Source organism: Sylvia atricapilla, chromosome 1 (assembly GCF_009819655.1).
Source record: "Sylvia atricapilla isolate bSylAtr1 chromosome 1, bSylAtr1.pri, whole genome shotgun sequence".
NCBI lineage: Eukaryota > Metazoa > Chordata > Aves > Passeriformes > Sylviidae > Sylvia > Sylvia atricapilla.
The window spans coordinates 39,771,267-39,793,836 of record NC_089140.1 but is presented as its reverse complement, the minus strand read 5'-3'; the positions used below and the strand labels follow the sequence as shown (position 1 = coordinate 39,793,836).

At 40.4% G+C, this 22,570-nt stretch overlaps 1 protein-coding gene and 1 pseudogene across 3 annotated transcripts in view; one reads left to right on the top strand and one right to left on the bottom strand.

Moving 5' to 3' along the window:
• Positions 1 to 225: 225 nt before the first annotated feature.
• The window catches only part of SLC4A7 (solute carrier family 4 member 7), an 87,645-nt gene continuing 65,300 nt past the window's right edge, over positions 226 to 22,570 (top strand). For all 3 annotated transcript variants that reach the window (XM_066320094.1, XM_066320119.1, XM_066320112.1), the window contains exon 1: positions 226 to 273. In XM_066320094.1, coding sequence (XP_066176191.1) covers positions 226 to 273 — 48 coding nt within the window. The remainder of the gene's footprint in view (positions 274 to 22,570) is intronic.
• On the bottom strand, positions 19,967 to 20,448 carry LOC136375444 (large ribosomal subunit protein uL15 pseudogene; annotated as a pseudogene).

The following is a 22,570-nucleotide window of genomic DNA, read 5'->3' as shown; positions in this document are numbered from 1 at the left end:
GGCGGGCGGCGCGAGGCGGGGGCAGCGGGCGCGCCGCCGAGGCGGTCCGGGCTCAGCCCCCGGCGCGGCGGAGCAGTCGCGGCCGCCCCGTCCCGAGGGCACCGGCGCCGCCCGCCTCCGCCAGGCAGCGCAGCCCACCGCGTCCGCTTCCAGCTCGCCGTTCGTCCGCCGCTCCGCGTCCTTTCTCTCGCTCTGTCCTCCCGGGCGATCTCGGCGGCCGCCGCGATGGAAGAGGAGCGGGCGGGCGAGCAGATGAGACCGTTGCTCACCACGGTAACGGGGGGTGCGGTGCGGTGGGGGGGGGTCGCACAAAGGGGCCGGCACGGGGCAGCGCCGCCCCGCGTCCTGCCCGGGGGTCGTCCCGCTGCCCTCCCGCCGGGGCACGGGGGACGCGGCGGGGCCCTGCCGCGGCTCCCCGGCCGTCGGCGGCGGGACCCCTCGGCACCGGGGGTCCCTCGGCACCGGGGGCCCCGGCCCCTCCCGCCCGGTGTGCCCGCGTGCCGGCCGCGTGCCCGAGGCCGTGTCCCCCCGCCCCGCCCATCCCCGGGGGCGGCGGCGGGGCCGGAGCCTTTTGTTCGGCCGCGGGCTCCGTGCGCTCGGCGGCCGCGGCTGCCCCGTCCACCCCCCCGTTCCTTTGTGAGAGCCCCGCGGGGCTTGTGCCGGCGGCGGTGGGCGGCGCGGCCGCCCCTGGCCTCGCCTTTCTCCCTGCCCCGCTGGCTGACGAGTTCCTGGGCGAGGGAGAAGTGCGCACACATGCAAGCGGCGAGCTTCCCCTTGTCCTCGTGTTGCGCGGCGGCGGGGTCGGCTCGGGTGGTGGGCACGCTTCCCCGGCCGGTGTCTGGTCCCGGGGAGTGGAAGTGTTGGTGAGGGGGAGATGGGTAAAAACTACGGAACTTGGGTTCATTTCCCTCTCGGGCCGGGTGGCTCAGTGAAGCAGGCATGTGTTGCCTTCCTGTGCGCTGAAAAATACATGTGGTCCACGCTTGTAATTTCCCCTCCCTTCAGATGACTCAAGGTCTGGATTTTGTTAATGAGCCTCTGAGCTCTTACTCTGATGTTCTCCTTCAGGGCCTTTCCAAAAAGGTGTCGCACAGGGTTTGGTCTTCAGTGCCCGAGGAGGAGGGATGTGTAGTTTGTAACACAAAGACTGCTGTGACAGACAGAGAAATAACACTGAAAACACATGAGTTTTCAATCATCTTCCGTTACTCTTCAAGGAGAGACTTGAGTCACGTTTGATAAAATTGGCAGTCTAATGAAGTGCTCGCTTCCTGTGACATCAGTCTGTTCAGTATGTTTTTTCCTTTGTTATAACAGGACCGTGATAACTTAGTGGGTCAAAGGGCAGGATTTTGCAAATGTTACAGTCTTGTTGACATTCACAAGTTAATGCTTGTGCTCACATCAAAAGGTTTTGCAGATGTGTTTTAGACTGTTTCTCCATCTTGTCACTGCTGTAGAAAAGGTGTAGTCTCAATTCATGTTTACTTGTTCACGTTAGGTTCTGTGTAAGAGTAGACGGCTTCATAGGTTTAATACCTGTTCTAGCTGTCTTCCTCCTCTGTATGAGGTATCTCTTAGCTGGCAGGACAAATAGTAAAGAGATGCTAAGCTGTGTGGAGGGAGTTGAAAAACTTCGAGCTCCAAGTATGGGGTTGCAGTGGAAGATGCAACCTAAGGTAATGGTTACCTTAGGTAACCAAATGAAAAGAGTCTTACAGATGTCATAAAAGTCAGTGTGCCCTGAGCACATTTTTTGGCCTGGCAGCAGTAATTTAGGTTCTGTTGTAACAGAAATCAACTTTTTTGAGACAACTCTGCTGTGTTATGGCAATGGTCATTTTGATGCAGGTGTTTTCGAACAGAGGTGTTCATTGGAGTGGTCCAGATTGGCTTACTTTCAACAGCAATACCTGACCTTGGTGCCAAAGTGTATTTGGGACGTAATTCCAGTGGAATTGAAATGGTTAGAAAAGTGAGAGGCCAGAAGAGTTGGTAAGAACTGAAAAAAAACCAATTTCTAGGGAAAACACGTGAAGTAAATGCCTTACAGAAAGACAGGATGTGCTGGGTTTTGGGCGATTGCATAGTATAGCAGTATTGGATTTGTTGTGGGTTTCATGTGCAAGAGGTGTAATTTTATAGGCAGGGGAGCTACTTAATCCAAAAAGATTGAGTATTTTTGACTACGCTTGACTTAATTTTTCTGATTCTGTGTTTCTTGACAATACAGGCTACCTTCCTGCTAGCAAAGCTTACTGGAGCTGCTTACATGTATGTAACTTTTTCAGAAATAAGCATCTCAATAAGATGAAGCACTTTGTAAAAAAGTCTCAGATCAAGTCTAAGAGCTTCATTGCTGTGGCTTAAAAGTACAGAAGTTTAATCAAAGAGAGGAGTCTCTAAAAATTCCTTTCTTCCTTTCTCCAGTGTTGTTTCTGTGTTTATAGAGTATTAGATATGTAATGAGTTAAGGTCTGATGGCTCTTATGGGGGAGCACTTCTGTCAGTCACATGCTGCCCCCTCCCCCTCGCATTTAGTTAATCAAAAATACAAAAAAAATCCTGAGAATGAATAAATGTTTAGAACTTTGGGTTTTGAGGAACCTGAGTAGTGGTAATATGCACTTGAAAGTTGGAAGGCAAGGTGAAACAAATGCCTGCGAGTTAAAACAACCAGAGAGCAACTGATGATCAGAGCATCTGGGATGACTAGAAAATGCAATAGGAAAAAGATACATAGCTGCATAACTCCATGGTTCTTTCATAGCTTACACACTCTAAGATGTTCTGCCCCTCATCTTAGAAAGGATGCATTATTATTGGAAACATTCACTGGATAACAAGAAGGCGTTAATTAGTTCAAAGATGCTAAAGGATTTCAACCGTAGGACTTGCCAGCCTAGCAGAAATGATGGAACAGTGATAGGTCAAGCTCTATAAAACTCCTATGGAGAAAGTAGGTGAACATGGAAGAGGAGGCACACTGTCAAATCAGACTTAGGTGCTAAGTTCAGAACAAACAAAGAAACTCAGTGCAGGGATTCACAGGTGTATTTGCTATACTATGTATACATGTGAACTGAAGGGGAGGTTGGACAAGGGTTGGAAGACAGATACATTGAGGTTAGTAAGTGGATGAGCAACAGCCGCAGGAAATCTGATTTGGAAACAGCTGGAGGCTGTGAGTGTAAGGAGGAGTTGTATGCTTGTCTTGTTTTCCTCTTCCCTCAACAGCTATTTACGGTAATTCTTGTTGGGTTTGTAAAATAGGGGTGGGACGTGGTAGGTTGTTTTCTATACAGAGTGGTGAGTTTGGACAGTTACAGTTATGATATTGAAAATGCTTGATACTGCATATGAGTGATGTTAGTTGTAGCTTCTAGTTTTTTTGTCATTATGGTGTTCATTACCACTTAGTTTCGTGGGCTTCTTTCAAGGATCGTGCAGTGCAGGTCTGCCTTTAGATGTTTGCAGGTAATATTTTCAAAATACTTTGTATCTTAAAGTAGATGGAAACTTTTTTTCTGTTAGTATTTGATACTACTTCATGTATTTCAAAGTGTTCACAAGGTTGTAGACCGTGCAGTATAGTTAAGTGAAGGGTTTGTTTGTGTCTTCTTTCAATGAAACACATCTGTTTTTATCATTAATTCTACTGTAGATGATGACAGAACTGCAATGACTCTGTTGGAGAAGGGCATGTTTCCAGGGATCTCCTTCTGGCTTTCCTAATCAAACCAGTGAGTACTGTGGTCTGCCTTATCTCACTGAAGAGGGCATTAGTGTCACAGTGCTTTTTCTCAAGTGGTGGTTGGACTACACCTTTTCAAATTTTCTTTAACAGCTGTGCATGCACATTATCAGGTGGGTTACAGGTCACGTCCTCTGCTGTCTTATTTAACGTGGGCTTCTGTGATGTTAAGCCAAGCACAGGTCTCTGAAGAGTATTATGCTGGTGCATACAAATTTCTTTCCCTGCTAGCATAGTAAGCTGAAACTGATGTTTTCCCCTTTATGGCTGGACAAGGGTAACCGAGGGTATGTTTGTACTGCATAATTGAGGACTGTTCAGGAACTCTCCTCCCCCACAAGTTTGTGGCATCTGGCTGAACAAATGCTCTGCACAAGTTAAAGCCATACAGTTACAGCTGTGTGGCAGTGCCCTAGCTAAATAGCCCTGATCAGAGAGGGCTGTGTGGCTTGCCAGCCTTGCAGACTTGAAGCTATAACTTTGGAGAGACAAGCTGCTTTTCTGGGTTGTGCTGTTTGGGTACAGAGCGTACCTCGTACAGCTTGCACTGTGTTGTGGGCCTCTGTAAGCTTTTAAGTGTATGTCTGGCAGTCTTCTGAGTTCTTGAAAAGTACCCATGGCTGTCAGAACTTGTTGTGTTAATTGAGAGCTTTCATTATGCTTCATTGTAGTAGGTCTATTTTTCTGTCAAGAATAAGCGGGGGTGTAACCATGTTGAGTAATTTTTGGTTTATATCCATATCATTTATCTGCTTCTGCAGGTGACTTTTGACATGTCACCAAATTCATTGTGCTTGGAATGGTGATGCCCCTCATGCAAGGGTATCTGTTGCACAGGACCTTTTAGTGGCCCTGAAGCAGTAGTAATACTTAGTAAATAGAACTGCTCTATAACTAGTGTTAGATAAAAAAACCAGAGTTTGACTTTGAGCATACTCAAACTTAGCTAGAGAAGATCTCCCACGAATATTGTCTTGTTTTTGGTAGCACATTCAGAAATGATGAAGTTTAGGGACACATCAGAATTTTTGCAAAACATGAAGATAGATGTCCATCTAATGTTTTGAAATAGTGATTATGAAATAATAAAGTTCAACTGAGTGTTTTGTAAATACGGACACAGAGATGAGCACCAAGTACCACTTAATTGCGGTTAAATGGTAAAAATGAGAATTTTGATTCTTTACAGGATCTTACAGTATTCTTAAATTTTTGCATTTCTAAATTTATATTTGCAAAATTACCAGTAGAGGAAAATATTACATTATTTTAAAAAAGACCATCATGTGTTTGAAATGTCCCAAATCTCAAAATCTACCTTGCTGGCAATGTCTCAACAGTTATTAGAAGGGATTATTGTGTCTAAGAGTCTGTGTTTGTATGTGGCACCCTCAGAGTTCCTTGTTTCAGGGAATTAAATTCTCTGCACTGGACAGTGTGTAAAACAACTTACAAACTTATAAAATGTACATTTTAACCACTAGATGGAGCCATTTCAGTTATGTATCTGTGTGTCTCATTACCTAAGTTTGGAAACTTTGTTTCTTAAAGTGTTTTCAGTCATTTTTGTCTTTGGAGGATGGCGTACAATTTTTTATCATTTCTTACCTACAGAGAAGACTTTAATGTTTTATTCTTCCAATAACAGTGCCAGGACTGTACAGCAGGAAGGGTGTTCTGTTTTAAATAAATGTGGAGAAAAAAAACAAAACTGTAATTTCCACAAAAGAAAGCAGTCTCTGTAAATGGTCCTGTGTCACATAAGTAGAGCTGTGTAGCCTTTGTGAAGAGGTGAAGCCTTGTGTTGCCTGAAGTAGCTTTTTGAATGGAAAGTTATGGAATATTGATCCATAGTGGTGTATCTGAGTCTGGATGCTCTTGTGACTTCTGCCCAGGGAAGGCTGTTAGCTCAAAGTTTTTTGATCTTTTGAGATAGTTTAAGGGACTGGAGGAGGAAAACCCAAGATGATTCAAAGCTGTGCAATGGAATGGTTGTCTTTTTGGATATACTGGCATCAGTTGTCTTATTTCAGTAATGCTGGAGTGCTTCATGACCTTGAAATACCACTGGCTTATTAATTCTAGCAAGTCCCATTTTAGCAGAAGCATTCCCAGTGCTGTACTCATATTACCTTGTATCTTCTTCCTTCAGTATCCTCTTTTCTAAAAGTTTGAGTTTGACTCTGCCTCTGCGTTATATCCTTAGTAATGTACCACCTAGACCTTCCCTTTCCCCCACTCTTCTGTCTTGTGCTTTGAAGATGATTTTGGATTAACACAATGCCAGCTTGAAGAGTAGAACCTTATTCAAATCTTCATTTGAACTCTGAATATATATTTATACTTTGTGAGGTATAGGTCATCTTTCCCAGAATCCTAGTGTGAGAGATTTTGAGATGTCTTGTGGCTCAGAGTTGTTGTTGTTGTTGGTTGGACTTTTGTTATTCAAACTAATTGGAATTTTAAATTTTCTACGATTTATACAGAATGAGTACTGATATTTTCATAAGATATAGTTGTGCTGTAAGGCATCTAGACTTACTTTCTTGGCAATAGTGCTAAGATAGTATCCTGAAATACCAGAATATTTTAAAACTGAAAACAGATTGAAGGAGTTTTTTTTTTAACTTAAGTAGATGCTTCTGGGTTGGGCACCTGTTGTCAAACTGTTGCCCCAGTTTAACAGAATGTCTGGAGTCTGCCTCCAAACAAACTGGAGCTTCCTGTGAATGAGACATGTGGGTGGAAACTGTGGAGAGGAAGTGGGAATTACAGAGAAGCATCCCTTGTATGTTGGAATTGTGCTGTTTGACCTACTCTGCCCTCTGCTACTGTTGCTTTTACAGTGCAGCTATAGTGCTGAGATCTGCTTGCATGTGGGGTGAACTGAGGACTTGTATGAAAACCTGGCTGGTTTTTTCAGTTAATATGTTTTTACTATGGGGGCATGGATTTAGAGTGTGTATGTGGAAATACTGTCTTAAAAAACTATGCTTCCCTCAAATATAAAGTGAAGATTTATTTTTTCCCTTACTCATTTTTGCACTATGCTGATTCCTTTTCATTTTCCATGAGTAATGTCTACTAAATATATGCTGGCTGTGGCTTGACTGGGATCTATTTTGGGATGAAGAAAAAGGCAGCTAAGTTATTGTGAATACCTATTTTATGGCTGGGGTAATGACACCAGTAATTCCTTGCTAGAAAAAGTTAAGAATTTGCTTTCATAAAAAGTGCTGCTCTGAACATCTGTGAACACACTGATTGTGTCACTAACATATTATAATCAGAAGAGTAGAGAATCTCTAATCAGCCTGCTTTGCGTGTATGTCTTTGTTACTAAAGAACAGAAAGAGGTTGAAGCAAATCTGTTCACTGAGCTGTTGTAATAGAATCTTGGTTTGTGTCCATTTCTCAACTGTGACTGCTTCTCTGTGCAAAAACTGTGTTGCTATGTCAGGAGATTCTATGCTGAGATGCTGTGTTGTGGATCTCAAAAATCAAGCTAAGTGGAAACATGTGTGATTCTTTCTTTTAGATAGGGTTGTAAGCTAATACAGCTAGTAAATCACATTTATTGCTAACTGATCAGATTTCCAGTTTGCATTTAGAAGCCCTAATCTTCAGATCTTCTCTTACATTTTTAAGTAAAGGATGGCTAGATTTTTAAGTACAGGATAGCTAGCAGATGCTGTGTGAATAACACCTTATGTACAACGATTTATTTTCTCTTTCCGCTGTATAACTTCACTTTTAATGAAAAAAAAAAGTGTGTTTTCTTCCCTTCATAGTGCCCTTTGCATCCATTTTTACTTTCAACCACCACAGAACTCTGTCTTATCTAACTCCACCCCTGCACAGTTAGATAATGATATATTCCTCCCACTCCTGCTTCCACCTTTCATGTATTTTGTTTGCATTTGAGCTCAGTCACAGGTTCCCTTTCTTTCACACTGGTCCATTGTCAGGCCTGCTTGAACTCTTGTGCTTTGAGGATGTTATCCGTAAAGGTCAGCCAGTACTCACCGGCTTTGCCTTCACCCTCTATTGTGGTCTTCTGGAGATTCTGCCAAGCAGATCCCTGGACAAGATGAAATCTGCTCTCTTGAAGTGCCATGTTATAACAATGTGCTGGATTGTGCACTGTATGCTCTAATATTTGTTTTCTCCCTCACTCAGGACTTTAAACTCCATTATTTCATCTCTGTCTGCTTCTTCCTTGCTTGTGAACAAGTCCAGCAGAGCATATTCACTAGTTGAGTCATTGATGACTTGGACCAAGAAGTAATTTTCAACAAATTCAAGAAAATGCCTGGAGTGCTTGCGTTTGGTTCTACCCTACCAGCAGATACTAGTCATTTTAGGTCCTGGAGCGTCTGCAATCATGAAGTTTCCTTCAGCTTTCAAATGAAGGCTTTTTCTATGGCCCCTTCTTAATCAGGAGGTCTGTACAGGCACCTAGTACAAAGTTGCCCATGTTGGACTGTTCTCTGACCCTTGCCTATAGGGTCTTCAGTGTCTTGTTGCTTATTCCAAGCAGAGTGTGTTGCAGCCATCCCTTTGCATAGATTGAAATCCATGTTCCTTACCTTTTCAGGCTGTTTTTCCTAAAGAGCCTCTGACCTTCCATTGTAGCACCTCAGCCATGTGAGCTGTCCCACCATCATTTTAACCCCTGTGAGGTTGTAGCTCAGCAGTGGTGCATGGACTAAGTCCTGTTACTTCCCGTGCTGTGTAGATGGACTTGCAGACAGGCCACTTCCACAAGGGAAGTGTGTGAGCCTCCTGGCTCTGCATCTTCACTTCTCCTCAGTGTGACAACCTTTCTCCACTCCATCTGGTTTAAAGCCATACTCACAGACTTATTGTGCCTGGTGACAAATATACTCTCACCACACTTTGTCAGATGGATCTTCTTCCAGGAAGAGGTTTCTGTGGTCATAGCATAAAAGCTCTGCTAACAACCATATACTGAGCCTCTGGGTGCATCTAATCTGCCCTAAGCCTTTTGCTTCTCACTGGAGAGACTGAAAAACAGCAGATGGGCTTCCTTGCCCACAGTGCTCAGTAGTCATCCTTGATTTGGTCGTTAGCTCTATTTTGGAAGTGTCACTGGTGTCCGTATAGATAAGCAGGGAAGTCCAGTATTTTGAAGATTGGATGAGCCTCAGTTATTCCAAAGTGTTGTTTGGCAAACAGCAGACTCCCAGGACCTCCTACTTATCTTATCTTCTTTATTGTGCCATGTGTTTATCTCCTCCTGCAGCTCTTTCACCTGGGCTGCTCAGCATCTCGAAGATAGCACACCTCCCATGGGGTGAGGGAGGCCGCTGCAGTTGACAGCAGTGAGCCAGGGAGGAGCAGCAGGGACTTCCTGCAGGACAGCATTTGGATGGTGGCATCCTCCGTGTGCAGTTCTTGGAACTGGGGTGTCCGATGTACCTGTTCCTTTGGCTGGTGCTGGAGACTTTGCCTTGTAGCGTTGCACAAACTTGAAAGGTATTTCAGGGCCCTTTGTAGCTTTGGCTGTGAACTGCCGTGACATCTGTTGGCTGAGCCCTGACAGATCTATTGCTGCGCCCAGGTTTTTGTTGTGAAACTATATTACCATCCAGTTCTGTTCACAATATGGATTTAAAACACATCTGTTCGTGTGAATGCTTTGGTCTACCTGCAGCTGGTTTTTGGTGGGCATGTCATGTCAGTATTAATTTAACAACTTCAGTTCTGTAAACTTGTAATGACTGCTATTTCTTCAAGGCAAATACTCAGTAACAATAATCATTAACGTTTTCAGTTGGCTGGTGCTGTTGTATTGGCCGATGTTGCATTACTTCTTGGTTTCTCGGCTTGGAGGGACCAAACACAACAGATTTGCATGTCCGTGTTTTGCCAGATCATGTGCCTGTAATAATAGGTATCTCTTTCCCTTACCTGGAAATATTAACAGCATTTAATAAATACCTCATTATGTAGAGCAGAGACAATTATACCATACTGTAGATGCTTCAGTTTTTGAAAAACCTAATTTTTTTTTCTTTTGTTTGTGATATCTGTACATTTAGTTTGTTATGGGTGGAAATGCTGTGGCTTCAGTCTTTGTTCTAGGACTTTGTTCATCTCTGTCTCTTTTATAGAGGGATTTTGACTGAATAATGCTACTGGTGTAGCAAGGGTGAGTACAAAACTAGACAGTCATCTTTTCTGGTTGCTCACCAGAAAGAATGTTTAAAAGAAGGGATGCTGTTAGATTCTCTAGCTAAATCGTGAAGTCAAAGGACTGATTGCAAACTCTTTATTTAGCATTCTAAGCAGCAAGGTAGGATTATTTAGACCACTACCAGATTTATAGCTTCTTTGTTTCTATTAAAAAAAAAAAAAAAAAAAAAAAAGCTATTGGAAAGATTGTGTTTAAACTTACTTCTTGTTTTAGGCTACTGATTTTTGGAATTTTTTTCCTTTGGCTTGTATAGCACTATTATGAGGATATACTATTATGTAAGCACATGCATTTCTTTAACGTGTCAAACATATTTCCAGACAGACTTTGTGTACGAAAAAGGAAATGAGAAACTTCTTACTGAATAGCCACAGTTGGTGTTCCTGTTAGTGGTAAAGTCTTCATTTTGTTTGTCAATGACTACACCCTACCAGCCATGAATTTTAAAACTGTTTATATAAAAACAAACAGATAGCATCTGATGATGTTATGACTCATTTAAGGAAGTGATAAAACCCAAGAGTAGCAGGGATCCTTTCCTTTTTCAGCTTGTTTACTTTTTATTAACTTTGCTGTGTTTGCATGCAATTGAGAGATATCAAAAAGGAAATTAATAAAGCAGATACACTGATAAATAATATTTGGTTGAATTGCAGATAGATAATGATTCAGCTTATAAATTAAGTTTACAAAACCATCCTTAATTTGGATTGCAATTACAAGCTATTTGATTAAAGCTATGCTAACTGATTTTTGTGGAAATCCTTGAGTTTTTCAAACTGCTGATACATGGCAGTTAGAAAAAGAATAACCTTTTCTTTTGCTTACTGGCATCAGTGTTGCCATCCTTTACCTGCCTTAACTGCTGTTCCTATATGAAATGCTTGCAATTGCTTTACATGATTTTAGAAGCATAATGAGAGGGCTTTTTTAGGCATACTGTGTAGTGTATTTTGCTAGATCAACTTTGACTGCTTTTACTGAAGTATGTAAATGTACGTGGTTCTGTGTGTTGTAAGAATCAATATTTTTGGGCCTTGTTTTTATACACGTGCTTTAGGTAGAGCAATAGCTGAAGAAGATCAGTTTATTGAGAAGTTGAGAGTATTTTTCCTGAAAGTCAATGGAATGAAGATTTACTTTTAATCTAAGTAAAATTATAGATTTAAGCCTTTAGAGCAGGTCACACAAAAAAAGGTTAAAAGGTTAAAAATCACCAAGAAAGAGAAAAAAATTAAATAGAGGTAGTATGCTAACTTTTTTTTAATGGAACACCTGTCCACCAATCGACATGATAGAAATGTATTTGCCAAACTGTGTTTTGTTTGATGTGATTAAATGTACTTAAGTTTATGGACACTATAATATAATAAATTCCAATAATTTAATAAATAATAAAATAAATTCCAGTTCTTTGTAATTTTTGCGTACTGCAGATGGCCTTGGTAGGTAGTGTGTTGGCTTATCGTTCAGGAAGAAGATGGCCATATTCTGTTGAGTGAAGCCAAATAATATTAGTCTGAGGCTTTAATTCTTGAGCATGGTAAGTTGCCTTTCTATAAAGACCTAAATGAAGGGCAAAAATAAATAGGGATCTGAGGAAATTTGATATGCTCAGGTCAAAGAATATACCTACTGCTTCTGAGCTTTGCATTGACAGAAGGCTTTGAAAAGCCAGACAAACAAGAAAGTTCAGTGTGCTTTTCTCATTGGCGACGGATCCAACTTACTGTGAGCTGTTTGGTATATGTGATTTTAGCTAGTCCTAATACAGAAATAGCTTGAAATGTGCTGCTTTGTTAAATAAGATAATGAATTTTTCTCTGTCACACTCAGTGACTTTATGGTAGCCCAGGCTTTGTGCCTGATGATAAACATCCGGATCCTGGGGCAATGCAAAGGTGAGCATTTGCATGTGAAAACAGTAGTCTTCAAACATGGCCTGCTTCCTAGTCCACATGTATCATCACTATAGCTGGGTTTCTCTGGGGGAGAGGTGAAAGAGTAGGTCTCACTTTGAAAACTATTGGGGGTTGATGTATTAACAAATAATGAACTTCACCTTTCTGAAAAAAAGACGCATTTTGTCTTGGCTGTTCTTGGAAGAAATGTGTAATGCTTGATGACCATTGTTTAGATGATAACTCTTCAAACAGCTTTTTTTTTTTTTTTCGAAGTTGTAGTCTTGTTACCCAAAGAGATTGCTGCAGAACACTCTTGAATTGAAATTCCCACTGGTGCATATTCTGAGTAAAGTCACACTTCCAGGTGCTGGAGGAGGTTGTAGCCAGAAGACGAATATGGTGGCACTGAAAGTTGCAGGAACCCAGGAAAATGTGTATCTGTTTTCAGAAATGGCTTCTAGGAATGGTGTCAGTATTTCCAAACAGAGGTTTAAGTTTTAGAGGCTGCAGAGGGGGCAGGAGCAGGGGATAGGCATGGGCAGTGGCAGTGGCAGTACAGGTGTCAGGTGCTATAGAAGCTGTTGAGAGCCCAAGGGGGTTGCTGGGGAGCTGAGTACTTTTGGAAAAAGGGACAGATAGGGAATCTGTATTTGCATGCATACATGTTTCTGAAAATAAAAGTGTACATACAACATGCTTGAATTTCTAGTGAAAAGTAAAGAAATACCTCCAAGATGCCATGTTCACTTCTGTCTTGTGGCTTGTGTTACTGCTATAGTCAAGCTCAAAGAATCAATTTAAGTAAGGCTGTAGAGAGTTTTATGCATTATGGTCACTTTATGATATGGAGAACCTGTTTCCAGCTTCAGTTGTACTGTGGTATAAAACAGGCTCTTGGGTGAAGACAGAAAAAAATTCCTTCCGGTCTTGAGGGTTGCTAAAAAAATCCAAGTACCATGAATGTATACAATATACTGTACATTTAATGAAAGCTGAACAATAGCTCTTTGGTGGTGAACAGATTTTTTATGTGTATATGTATTTATCTTAAAGCTGTACTAAATTTAAGTGGAAGAAGTATGTATTGTTATAGAAAAGAATGGACATGACCTTCATTTGGAGAACTTGTCTCCTGTAGAGCTCTACAACAAAACGCTTTTGTACAAATCTAACAAATCACTAACAGATCCTTAATAAACATTTTTAAGTCCAGTAGTATTCCTGAAGTCAAGTACCAGATGGAAAAGAGAATAATCTGGGAACTGCTTTCAATGTCTTCTTGCTTACATAGGAATCATTAAGATAAGGTAATGATCAAGAAAGTGGCTTATTGTGAGAGGTGAAATGGGGCAAAGCAGAGCTTGGTTGTGTCCTTCTGTAGGTTCTGTGGTCAAGGTAATTTTTGAGAATTCAGTGGAAAATTAATGTGTAACAGCAAGCAGGAGAGACAAATTCTAAGTGTTTTGACAAGGCTGTATTTCTTTCCTCCTTTTTTGTGGTTTATTATTTGATATCCAGTGCTTTTCATTATCAGAGTGAGGTTTGCCTGGCTTCTATCATTAACCTCATGTATATGGTTGGTCAAAGGTTGGTCTCTATAATGTTGGAAGCTTTTTCCAACTTAATTGATACTGTGTGGACAGATGGCCTCCAAGGAGCTGGATTGTCACTGAGTGCCCTGTTCTGTGTGAGCAATGAGTCTGTGATGTCAAAGGATTCCTACAGGATGTTTTCTATTAAAGAATGTGCTTTGTGACTGAAAAATTGATATGCTTACTCCACATACCTGCAAGATTGACAGTGACTTACACTGCAGCATGGAGAGAAGTTTTGTTGGTGGCTGTAGACCAGTGCTTCTTGCTTAAAGTGAGAAGGAGGCATTTGCAAGCAGTATTTCTTTCATATACTGCTTCACATGTAACTGAAACCTGACTTTCTTTTAAGTAGTATAACATTGCCCTTCCTCATATTACTGTGCTACTATCTCTCAACTATGGCATGAGTTGCTAAGCTCCAAGTGAAGTGTGTTCTAGGCAGAGACCCACAGCAGCTTTCCAGTGTATTAATTCTAGGCAGATAGTAATAAAAGCTGAAATGTAAATACACCCTGTATGTGGCTATATTCTTTTGTTGGTTCTCTCTGCCATGTGCTGTTCATATTACTGAGGAAAGTGCTTCTAAACCCTCTAGGCTCTGAGGAGGGAGCTTTGTTAGAAGTACCAGAAATTGAACAACCTATAAATATAATCCTTTTTTCCTTTGGTATACACAGTGATCATGCGCTGGGACAGTCATGAGCAATGATCTCCTAATTTTATACCACCGGTGGGGCCAGAAAGTTTCAAAACAAGTTGTGTTTTATATTCTGTATGATAAAAGATCAGTAATCCTATATCAATCCAAATCATAGAAAATCCAAACCTGAAAACTATTGGTTAGCAGTGAAGCAACAAGAGCCCAAATGAGCCCATGTAAAAGAAGCAAAGCTCTTGGTACAATTGATCAGTGATGAGGAAGCTGATCTTTGTTAAGTGAATTCTACTAATATGTAAGCTAATGTGTTAAACTTACTTGTAGCAGGTAGTTTGACAGAAGTCTCATTAATGAGAACAGTGGTTTATAGCAAAGTTATTCAGAGACTAGATGTAATTAAACAGCTGGAATTACTTGGTTTAAATTGGATAATTGGATGTGGTCCTATCATGGTATTCTTAGACCCTCACCTGAGAGCAATCAAGTCGTCTTTTCATCCTAGAAAGTGCTATAGCATACACCTACAGCACAACAAAGAAGCTGAGGATTGAGCAATTTGTCTTCCTTGGCAGCTGAGGGCTAAGTGAGGTTTCTGGTTTTCAATACTTACTGGTGACTTTAACTGTGTGTCTCTGTTGTTGTAATAGGAAATGCCTGTAATTCAAGGCCTGCTCTCTTTACAAAGAAGTGGTGCCTGATTGTTAAGGCAGTGCAGTGTGGGTGAGTTATGTTCGGCTCTTAGATGATACATTAGTAATATTCTTTTTTGAATGGCCCTTTCAGTGGCGTCCTAATTTACATAGTTAAAATTTTCCTCTGTGGTTTTGCAAATTTCCAATAAAAGCAACTTAAGCAGAGGATTTTTTTGTGTGTTGTGACTTTATTGCTGTTTGTTCAGAAAACCTTGTTGAAGAGGTTAGTGATAGAAAGATGGTGTTTCAGTTGATGCTCCAGAATTAATACAAAATATTAAGGATGTTCCACTTCAGTAGTGTAAGCACTGATGTCTCTCCTTTAGCATATAAGTCATAGACTCATTTAGGTTGGAAAACACCTTTAAGATCTTCAAGTCCAAGTGTAAATGTTTGTGCTTTCTTAATACGCATTGACAGTTCAATTGGTAACATCAGTAAAAAAGAGTCAAGTTAGTTTGCAACACCTGGAAGATACATGAATGACTGAAAGAATATGGAGTTTTTAGGAAAGCTTGTTATGGAATGTAATACTGCTTTAAAGTATTAATAAAATACATTGAAGTAAGAAAATCATTATTTAAAGAAAAGTAAAATAGATAATCTGAAGAAATCCTTAGTGAATGCTCTTCCATCACCCTTTTCCTCCATCCTCTTTATAAAGTGTTAGGCTGTGAATGTGGCTGATGACATCTCTCAAAACTTCGTGCTTATCTTTATCTCCTAATGCTTCTAAAAGGACTTACAGAAATGTGGGACTATCTTGCATATTCAAATTAATACCCAGAGTAGAAGTGAAACCTGCTGACACAGTGGTTCCAAAAGTGAATTGTGCTGTAGTTTCCTGTTGTGCAATGTGCCCAGGGTGATTCTGTTTAGGAGAGCAGGCATGTTTATGAATGTAAGTTGCTAATAACATTTTGCCATGTGTTACCAAAAATCAAAAGTTACATCCATTATGGAATGAGTCAAAAGTGGAAACAAGCTTCAAATACATAGAGCAAACCTTTCTTCAGGCTGCTTTGTTTCGTTTCTTAAACAGTAAGGGTAAAGAAGCATTGCAGCTTTTTCAACTGCTTTTCGTTTAACATAATTTTCTTGGTATTTATGCAGCTTCATAATTTTCTTCAATAAAGAAGTCTAGAAGAACTGTAAGAAAGGAGAGAATGATGGATGTTCTCTGTACTACTGTACAATAGCTTCCTGTCTGAGGCTGTCAGAATGCCGTGTGTTTTCCCAATGTATGACTACATTCAAATATTTAGGTATTAAGACCTCAGTTGTTGGCAAAAAGTTCTCTTCCCTTGTATATCTAAATCACTTGTTCATGAATGAAAATTCAGAGTTAATGGCAGGATTAAAGTGCAAGAGATTTTTGAAGCACACTACTTTCAGGTTCCCCCTAGTTTCCTGGGTGGATGTTGTAATTCTAGAGTGGACTACAGGTCAGTTTTCCTTTAATGGGAGAGCTTCCTTTTGGAACAGTTGTTCTGTCCCAGAGAGAAAAGGGCATCTTACCCTTTCTTTGAGTTCCTGTCAATGCTCAGGGACCTCAGACATAAAAGCATAAAAAGCTTTTAGTAGACAGTTGGCCTGGCTACAAATATTTTAAAATAGCCATTTATTTGTCTCATTGTGCTTGCATGATTTACTTTACATGCTTTAAAAAACCCACCAAAACCCCACAAAACAATGCGTCTGCTATGTTGATTTTGATAACCAACATGAAAGTGTTTTAAATTGAAAAGACGGGTCCTTTTGGAAACTGCAGGTTTTTAAGTCTGTAAAAGTTTGTTAAAATCAGATCTGAAATTGTTACTTCTATTTAAATGAAGTACATCTAGATAGGAGATTCGAAATTTACGTTAAGATAACCAAAAGCTATGATGTTGTGCTGCCCCAAATATCAAAGTGTATTCAAATGTCAATTGAAAGGTACCATTTTCTGTCCAAGTTAAATGTCTTATTGTCGTTCAGATACAATCTCATTTGATTAAGGTTAGAGTGTAGTAGAAGCCAGTTTGATTATGTTTGTTTTGTACAGGGAAAATTTTAACAACTTGCTGTTGGTGATACTTTTCCAACCTGGTTTACAGGTGGTTGATTTTCTTCTGTAGAGTCAGTCCTGTGAAGAAATGTGAGGAGAAATTCAAATGATTGGTGGATAGGTTGATTTCTTTGTGTATGCCTAGACTTAGGTGAAGTAACACTGTAAAAAGGAACTTTATCATTAGAAACATTGGCAGTTCCTAGAGGACATGTTCAAAATTTTCAATATTTTATTTAAATATTACTTTACATGTTACTTTTGGGAGGAGGTGAGAACGTTTCAGTAAAGCTGCTCAACTGTTGTTCTCTTGTATCTCATTCATTTTTTTAAATTCTCTTCTGTTTGAGGTGAAACAGTCTTTTGGAATAATGAAAGCTGTGTGCTTTTGATTGCCAAAAGCCACCATGTAAAGATGTTCTTCCCTCCCAGAAAAACCCAGCTGAACATTTAAAGTTGTCTAAATACATATGCAATTAAGATATCTGATTGCAGAAATTTATTTGATATCATAACACATCCCCAGGGCTGTAAGCTCTGTTGTTCATATTTTATATTCCACAGTAAAAGGAAGTATTGGATCCTGTGTAGGTGGCTTCTCTACTAATTTCAGAGTATTGGAAAGAAATACTTGTTCTGGAGGCTTGGTTTCTAAATAATGAGAAAAATAATGCAATTTTCTTTACTTTCTCTTTTTCTTCTTATCTGATATGTGTAGAAAATTCTGGTTTCCAGATACAATTGCCATTGACTAGAATAACTCTTGCATTCTTTTCAACGTTTAAAAATTCCCTACTAGCTGTGAAAACCTAAATTAAAAATGTTAAGATGAAGTTCTTTTAGCCAGGGTGTAGTGTATTGATTCATATTACTGGAAGCTCTTTTGCTTAGATCTCCAGTCTGGATGATGTATTTTATGTATTTGTCTTAATGTTGGGTTTACTGTGGATTTGGCATGGTATTTTTTTTTATCTGTTAATGGTATCAATTATGTTTGTAAGGACATTTTAAGGCTGTTTCAAGTTCAGGCAGAGAGTGCAAGAGGAGCCTTTGTGTCTAGGGCAATGGTTTTGATTTATTGATGCCAGCTTTAGAGTTCTAGGCTGGTCAGAATTGCTATGATTGCATTGCAAGGAGCATGGCTGGTGTAAGTCTACTCTGCATGTTCAAATTTGCCTGACAAGAAAAAGATTTTATGGGTAGACTTTATGCAAGGCTAGGTAATTGTCTGTCTTCCAGAAGTCAGTGTGAAATCCAAATGCCTAAGTTATTTGTTGTACATGCTCCAATTTCACTTAAAATTATTGTCTCAAATGGTCTTTCCTTGAACATGCATTTGTGCTGCTGGATGGTAGTGTACAGATTAAGGTGCATGAAAATGGTCTATGGCTTTATTAGAAAGAAGGTAACTTCTGTTGTTCATTTTAAAATAATGAAAAATGCCTTTTCAGTGAGCACCCTTTTTGATAGTTCTTGGCTAGTTAGAACTCCCATGCAAACCATGCTAATGCTCTCTGAAGTAGGAATTCTGAAGTGTTAAGCAAATGAAGAGCAGCTGATGCCTGCCGTGTGTTGGATGCTGTCAACTTTTCTTACTAAGTAGCCCCTCAAGTCATAAATTTACAGTAAGAGTCGTACAGCATTATTTTTCTCTTTGCAAGAGTAATGTGTGTCTTCTTGAAAGTACTGTCTTGTAGATTATCTTTTACATGGTCATTCACAGAACAAAAACTAACGAAATACTAAAACCAGTATCAGTAGTTGTCCTCTAGACAAAGAATGAAACGGCTACAAAAGAGGTAGGCTTTTTTTTTTTTTTTTTTTTTTGGTGGGTTGGTTGGTTTTTTTGTGGTGTGGGTTTTTTGGTTTTGTTTTTGTTTTTTTTTTTGGCTAATTTTAGATCTCTATCTTGGTTTCCCTTTGCGTTTCGTCAGCTGATCTTTCTCGTAAATTAAGCACCATGTACAGTGTCATGCATGAGTCAGTTGTGTCAAAATCAACACCTTACTTTTAAACTGATTTCTCTCGAAACCTGCTAGTTGGACATACATCAGAAAATCAGCTGCTTGCTTTTTTTAAAACAGAAACTAAAAGAGCTCGTTTATATAGCTTTACATGATATTAGGCAAGAAAAATAAGAAGCAGAAGTGGATCTCCTTTTAAATGTCCCTTCAGTGGCCCTTTTGAAGGACCTTGGAATGACTCCTAGAAATTTCAGGTTTGACAGTTTTTGTCTAGCAATGTCTTTATTTTAGGCTTTTCAGACTGCTAAGACTGTTGTGCTTTAGAAATGCAAGGGGAAAATGGAGGAATTTTGGCAAGAAAGTATTTGTCTTAAAATATGGCTTCATGGTTAGAGTGAGCTGGACTAACTAGTTCCTGATTTCTGAAAGAGAAAAATGTCAGATGTCGTCCATAAGCTGATTTAACTTCTGAAGCCACTGAAAAACTCAAAACCTTAACCCGCCCCCCTACAAGCTCAAAAATGACTTGTCAGTTTTAGTTTCCTGAAATGAATGTTAATTGAGTTACATGTTCATTTGTAATCAGAATGATTGAATCAAAAAATTATCTGGGTTGCAAGGCACAGTCTTCTAGTTCCAGCACCCCTAGCATGGAAAGGGGGACACCTTCCACTAGACCAGGTTGCTCAGAACTCCATCCAACCTGGCCTTAAACACTCTTGGGTGGGCAGCCATGACTTCTCTGGCGACTTGTTCCAGTGCCTCACCACCCAACAGTAAAGAATTTCTTCCTGATATCCAATGTGAGTCTATTTTCTTTCCATTTGAAGTGCAAGAGACTTTTCTCTCAGCCTTTTCTCAGGGAAAAGTGCCTCCATCCCTGTAATTATCTTGGTGGCTCTCCTCTGGACTGTCTCCAGCAAGTCCATGTCCTTCCTGTGCTGGGGTCCACTGTAAAACCAGACCAGGTGGGGTCTTCGCTGGAGTGGAGTCATGGAATCACCTCCCTAAAAGTACTGACTGCATTGTCTGGGAATCAAACCCTGGCCTCCTGCATGGCAGGTGAGAATTCTACCACTGAACCAGCAATGCTGGTGATTTTTTTCTTGGCTCATTTTACACATTGTCTTTATTAGAAAAAATTGAATAAACTAAAAACTTCTATTCCAAACACATAGGCACCACCAACTTCTTTGATCTTTTTACCGCTCTACACTTCTACTGAAGAACTTTACTTTCACATTTGAGAGTTGCTTGGGCAGCTTTCCCTTGCTCAGCACTTTGTAGGAGCCTGAGTGCATAATATCAGCGACTGTGGCCAGTCTGACCTCATTTTTCATGTAATGGAACCTTTTCTATTCACCTATAGGTGTGTCTACAGTTTCCAAATTGACAGTAGCACAGAATTTTTGCTTTCTTTCTTTTCAAGTGACAGTGTGTCATGCCTGCCTTTCAGAGGTAACCAGAACAATGCTTGTCAAAGTTCATCCTGTGATATTGCATACCACCAACGTGGCCATGTCCACTGGGATGTTTCCAGTGTGTGTGCATGTGGCTGTGGCTGTGGCTGATGTGCCCCCTCAGCTTCTGGGTGTCCCTTAGTCCGGAAAGCATCTTGTCAGTGTCTGCAAGGGCAGGAAAAGAGCCTGGTGCTTGTGAGAGTGAGGGAAGGCAAAGGGGTCAGAAGTGGGAAAGCAGCAGATCCAAGGTAAGGCAAAGATGTTGCATTGTCAGAATATTATGAGAAGGGTGTAAGGTGATGTGACTGGTACCTCACCATTTCTCTAAGCTAAGCTGTGAAGCTACAGCAGTGGTGGAAGTGTGTGGCTCCACTACAGTCCGAGTCAGACTTTGCTAGACATGCCCATTTGCATAGACATAGCCCTGTGGTCCTATGCTCTACCTCCCCTGGGCTCAGCAGTCTCCCCAGCCTGTGCCTCAGTGGTACTGAGTGGCATCCAAATTGAATGGCAAATATCAGTGGTGCAGTTCACTGCTGGATCAGTTCCCTGATCTGGTATGTTGCGGGTCGTGTTGGGCCAGCAGTAGCCAAAAACAGGAATTGTAGCTTTCTGGTACTGTCTGTCTTATTAATAAAAATATATGGATTGCTAAACCTTTTTTTTTTTTTTTTTTTTTTTTTTTTTTTTTTTTTTTTTTTTTTTTGTAGCTGTGAGTTTGTTGTAGTAGAGGCTTGCTAGTAGACTGATGGCGGTTAATATTCAGAATGTGTAGAAGTGGTAATAATCTGACTGGCATTCATGCTGCAAGGATTTCAAATACTTTAAAGTTCTTCAGCAAATCTTTGGAGATGTGACTTGTGGACTTTTTATTTTGTTTGGTTTTGTCTTGTCTTTGGGTTTTTTTGCATTTTTAAAAAAATAATTTATTAAAATATTGGCAGGACAGCCCCTGAATCCTGTACATTACGGCACTTAGCTAAAAATTTATGGTGAAATGCTGCTGTAGCTCAGATTGCATGAGCGGACCTGTATTTCCATTCTGCCTGCCTTCTTATTAAAAAGAAACGTCTGGGCCAGTGGAGTGCTGATTCTTCCTCCTGTGTCAGTTACCTATAGATATTGGAAACATTGCCTTACCCTCCTGCTGTAACTTAGTGAGTTTGATTTGTAGGTAGTAATTTTTGTTCGCTGTAAATATATGTTGTCAGTAAGTTATACAGATACTCGATTTGACTGGGATGCAGTTATATGAACATAGAATTTGAGACACAGAGAAAGCTGAAGGTGGAGAATTAAGCCTTGAATTCATGGTGAATTGGTGAGATTCAGTCTTTCGCTTTTCTGTGGGATATAGGTGAATAATTATTAAAAATTGCATCATTCATGGAAGAATTCTTTTATTTATTAGCTGCTGATGGTTGATTGTCTTGTCAAGGAACTGTTCTGTTTGGGTGTAGTTCGGTTGCTTGTACTTGAGCAATTTGTCCTAACTCAATAATTGGATGATTTGACTTCTTAAATTTATTTTTTTTGTTTTTTTTTTCTCTTGCTATTCCCTTCTGAGGATCTGCTGTCAGGGAAAGACCTTCTTGTGCAAGCATTTTAAATAATGTCAACAAAACCAAGATAAAATTATTTAATGTCAATAAAAGTAATATAAATTATCTGTCTCTTACATGCTGCTTTGTATCTGGAATCATCAACTGTTCACAACAGTGCCATCTATTGTGGGGAATTAATCTAGGGATAAGTGTTTAATACTTGGACACTGACCTGTTGGAGTGAATCCAGAGGAGAACCACCAAGCTGATCAGAGGGATGGAGCACATCTATGAGGAAAGGCTAAGAGACTTGGGATTGTTCAGCCCAGAAAAAGGAAGACTTTGGGAGTGATCTTACTGTGCCCTTCCAGTACCTGAAAGGAGCCTACAGGAAAGATGAGACAAGACTATTTATGAGAGGATGTAGTGACAGGGCAAGGGGGAATAGGATCAAATGCAAAGAGAGTAAGTTTAAATGGATGTGCAGGAAGACTCTTTACTGTGAGAGTGGTGAGGCACCGGAACAGGGTTCCCGGAGAAGTTGTGGATGCCCCATTCCTTGAAGTGTTCAAGGCCAGGTGGAGCTCTGAGCAACTCTGAGAAAGGTGTTCCTGCCCACAGCAAGGAGATTGAACTTGATGTCTCCAAGGTCCCCTTCCAGTGCAAACCACTGCATAATTTAGAATAGTTGTACAAGTGGTTGTAGAGCAATTAAACATATGGCTTTGCTTA